At 49.6% G+C, this 3,418-nt stretch overlaps 1 protein-coding gene across 1 annotated transcript in view; it reads left to right on the plus strand.

Moving 5' to 3' along the window:
• MZB1 (marginal zone B and B1 cell specific protein) overlaps positions 1–2,846 on the plus strand; it is an 8,726-nt gene extending 5,880 nt beyond the window's left edge. Inside the window, exon 4 of the mRNA XM_038771436.1 lies at positions 2,247–2,846. Within this exon, the coding sequence (XP_038627364.1) occupies positions 2,247–2,433 (187 nt within the window). The 3' untranslated portion in view covers positions 2,434–2,846. The remainder of the gene's footprint in view (positions 1–2,246) is intronic.
• Positions 2,847–3,418: the final 572 nt, after the last annotated feature.

Raw genomic sequence — 3,418 nt, forward strand, 5'->3', positions numbered from 1 at the left:
GTGACCCAAGGCGGGCCGGAGGATGTGGGTGGCACCTCTCTTTCGGTGGAAGGGCGGTGGCGGGAATCAACACTAGTTTATTCCTTCAAATGAATAAACCGAGTGCTTACAGTGTGCGGAGCACTGTGCTAAGCGCTGGGGAGAGGACAATCGAACAACAGAACAGACACATTCCCCGCCAACTTGTACTTCCCAAGCGCTTGTACTTATTGAGTAAGCGCTCAATCATCATCATCATCATCAATCGTATTTATTGAGCGCTTACTATGTGCAGAGCACTGTACTAAGCGCTTGGGAAGTACAAATTGGCAACATATAGAGACGATAAATACGAAATCTCCCCCTTCTAGACTATGAGCCCACTGTTGGGTAGGGACCGTCTCTATAATAATAATAATAATAATAATAATAATGGCATTTGTTAAGCGCTTACTATGTGCAAAGCCCTGTTCTAAGCGCTGGGGAGTTTACAAGGTGATCAGGTTGTCCCACGGGGGGCTCACAGTCTTCCTCCCTATTTTCCAGATGAGGGAACTGAGGCCCGGAGAAGTGAAGTGACTTGCCCAAAGTCACACAGCTGACAAGTGGCAGAGCTAGGATTTGAACCCATGACCTCTGACTCCAAAACCCGGGCTCTTTCAATCAATCAATCAATCAATCAATCAATCGTATTTATTGAGTGCTTACTGTGAGCAGAGCACTGTACTAAGCGCTTGGGAAGTCCAAGTCGGCAACATATAGAGACAGTCCCTGCTTCTCTAACTGTGAGCCCATTGTTGGGTAGGGGCCGTCTCTATATGTTGCCGACTTGGACTTCCCAAGCGCTTAGTACAGTGCTCTGCACACAGTAAGCGCTCAATAACTACGATTGAATAAGCAGCGTGGCTCAATGGAAAGAGCTTGGGAGTCAGAGGTCATGGGTTCAAACCCCAGCTCCGCCCCTTGTCAGCTGTGTGACTTTGGGCAAGTCACTTCACTTCTCTGGGCCTCGGTTCCCTCATCTGCAAAATGGGGATTCATTCAATCGTATTAATTGAGCGCTTACTGTGTGCAGACACTGTACTAAGCGCTTGGGAAGTACAAGTTGGCAACATACAGAGATCAATCAATCAATCAATTGTATTTATTGAGCGCTTACTGTGTGCAGAGCACTGTACTAAGCGCTTGGGAAGTACAAGTTGGCAACATATAGAGACAGTCCCGACCCAACAGTGGGCTCACAGTCTAAAAGGGGGAGACAGAGAACAAAACCAAACTGTGAGCCCTACGTGGGACAACCTGATCACCTTGTATCCTCCTCAGCACTTAGAACAGTGCTTTGCCCATAGTAAGCGCTTAACAAATGCCATCATTATGATGATGATGATGATGATGATGATGATGGGTGCGGAAGGCGGGCCTGGATTTCACCTGGCGGGTTGTTGCCTTCCCACAGGCTGTTCAAAATGTGCCAACAGTACCTGGGCGAGCTGGGCGAGGAGCTGATTTACCAGGAGCATGGGGATTCATTCAATCGTATTTATTGAGCGCTTACTGTGTGCAGAGCACTGTACTAAGCGCTTGGGAAGGACAAGTTGGCAACATATAGAGATGGTTGTGAGCCCCACGTGGGACAACCTGATCACCTTGTATCCTCCTCAGTGCTTAGAACAGTGCTTTGCACATGGTAAGCGCTTAACAAATGTATTATTGTTATTATTATTATTATTATTATTATTATTATTACGGGTGCGGAAGGCGGGCCTGGATTTCACCCGGCGGGTTGTTCCCTTCCCACAGGCCGTTCAAGATGTGCCAACAGTACCTGGGCGAGCTGGGCGAGGAGCAGATTTACCAGGAGCATGGGGATTCATTCAATCTTATTTATGGAGCGCTTACTGTGTGCAGAGCACTGTACTAAGCGCTTGGGAAGTCCAAGTTGGCAACATATAGAGATCAATCAATAGTATTTACTGGGCGCTTACTGTGTGCAGGGCACTGTACTAAGCACTTGGGAAGTACAAGTTGGCAACATATAGAGACAGTCCCGACCCAACAGTGGGCTCACAGTCTAAAAGGGGGAGACGGAGAACAAAACCAAACTGTGAGCCCCACGTGGGACAACCTGATCACCTTGTATCCTCCTCGGCGCTTAGAACAGTGCTTTGCACATAGTAAGCGCTTAACAAATGCCATTATTATTATTATTATTATGGGTGCGGAAGGCGGGCCTGGATTTCACCCGGCGGGTTGTTCCCTCCCCACAGGCTTTTCAAGATGTGCCAACAGTACCTGGGCGAGCTGGGCGAGGAGCAGATTTACCAGGAGCACCGCCGCGGGCCGGGGGCACTGGAGACCCTTCTGTGCCAGGCCCCGGGGGCCGCGTGTGCCAGTCCTGGCCCGGACCACCGCCCCCTCCATGCCCACCACCCAAAATCCCACCGGGAGCTGTAGCCAGCGCCCACCAGCCGTGCCCAAGAGCGGCCCCCACCCCGCCATTCCTTCCTTCCTTCATTCAATTCAATCGGATTTATTGAAGTCACTTCACTTCTCTGGGCCTCAGTGACCTCATCTGGAAAGTGGGGATGAAGACTGGGACAGTTGGGGCAGTGGCTGGCCAACCCTGGACAAGTACAGTGCTCTGCACATAGTAAGCGCTCAATAAATACGATTGATGATGACAACACAACGTGCTGGGCTCAGTGGGGACGGGCCAGCGGCCGCAAGTGGGTGGCCAGTGATGGGGACGGGTGGCGGCAGTTAAGGGCCCGGTTAATGTGACCCCTGACCTCCAGCCCCCCGCTTTTAGGGGCTCCCCACTCCTCTTCCCCCCAAGGCCCAGATCCCAGGATGCCAAGGATAATAAACCGCACAAAATTGTATTTGCACAAAATTCGTCTATTGTCGCCTCTTCCCTTGGATGTGTATGTGTGCGAGCGCTTGCGGGTTTGTGGAATCGGGGCGGAGGGCGTCGGGTAAAATCGTTGCGGGCAGGGATTGTGTCTACCAAAACCAGCGTATCATTATTAATAATAACAATAATAATCAATCAATCAATCGTATTTATTGAGCGCTTACTGTGTGCAGAGCACTGTACTAAGCGCTTGGGAAGTCCAAGTTGGAAACCTATAGAGACAGTCCCTACCCAACAGCGGGCTCACAGTCTAAAAGGGGGAGACGGAGAACGAAACCAAACATACTAACAAAATAAAATAAATAGAATAGATATGTACCACTAAAATAAATAAATAAAGAAATAGATTAATAAATATGTACAAACATATATACATCTATACAGGTGCTGTGGGGAAGGGAAGGAGGTAAGATGGGGGGATGGAGATGGGGATGAGGGGGAGAGGAAGAAAGGGGCTCAGTCTGGGAAGGCCTCCTGGAGGAGGTGAGCTCTGAGTAGGGCCAGTAATAACGGTATTTGTTAAGC

Source organism: Tachyglossus aculeatus, chromosome X2 (assembly GCF_015852505.1).
Source record: "Tachyglossus aculeatus isolate mTacAcu1 chromosome X2, mTacAcu1.pri, whole genome shotgun sequence".
Lineage (NCBI taxonomy): Eukaryota > Metazoa > Chordata > Mammalia > Monotremata > Tachyglossidae > Tachyglossus > Tachyglossus aculeatus.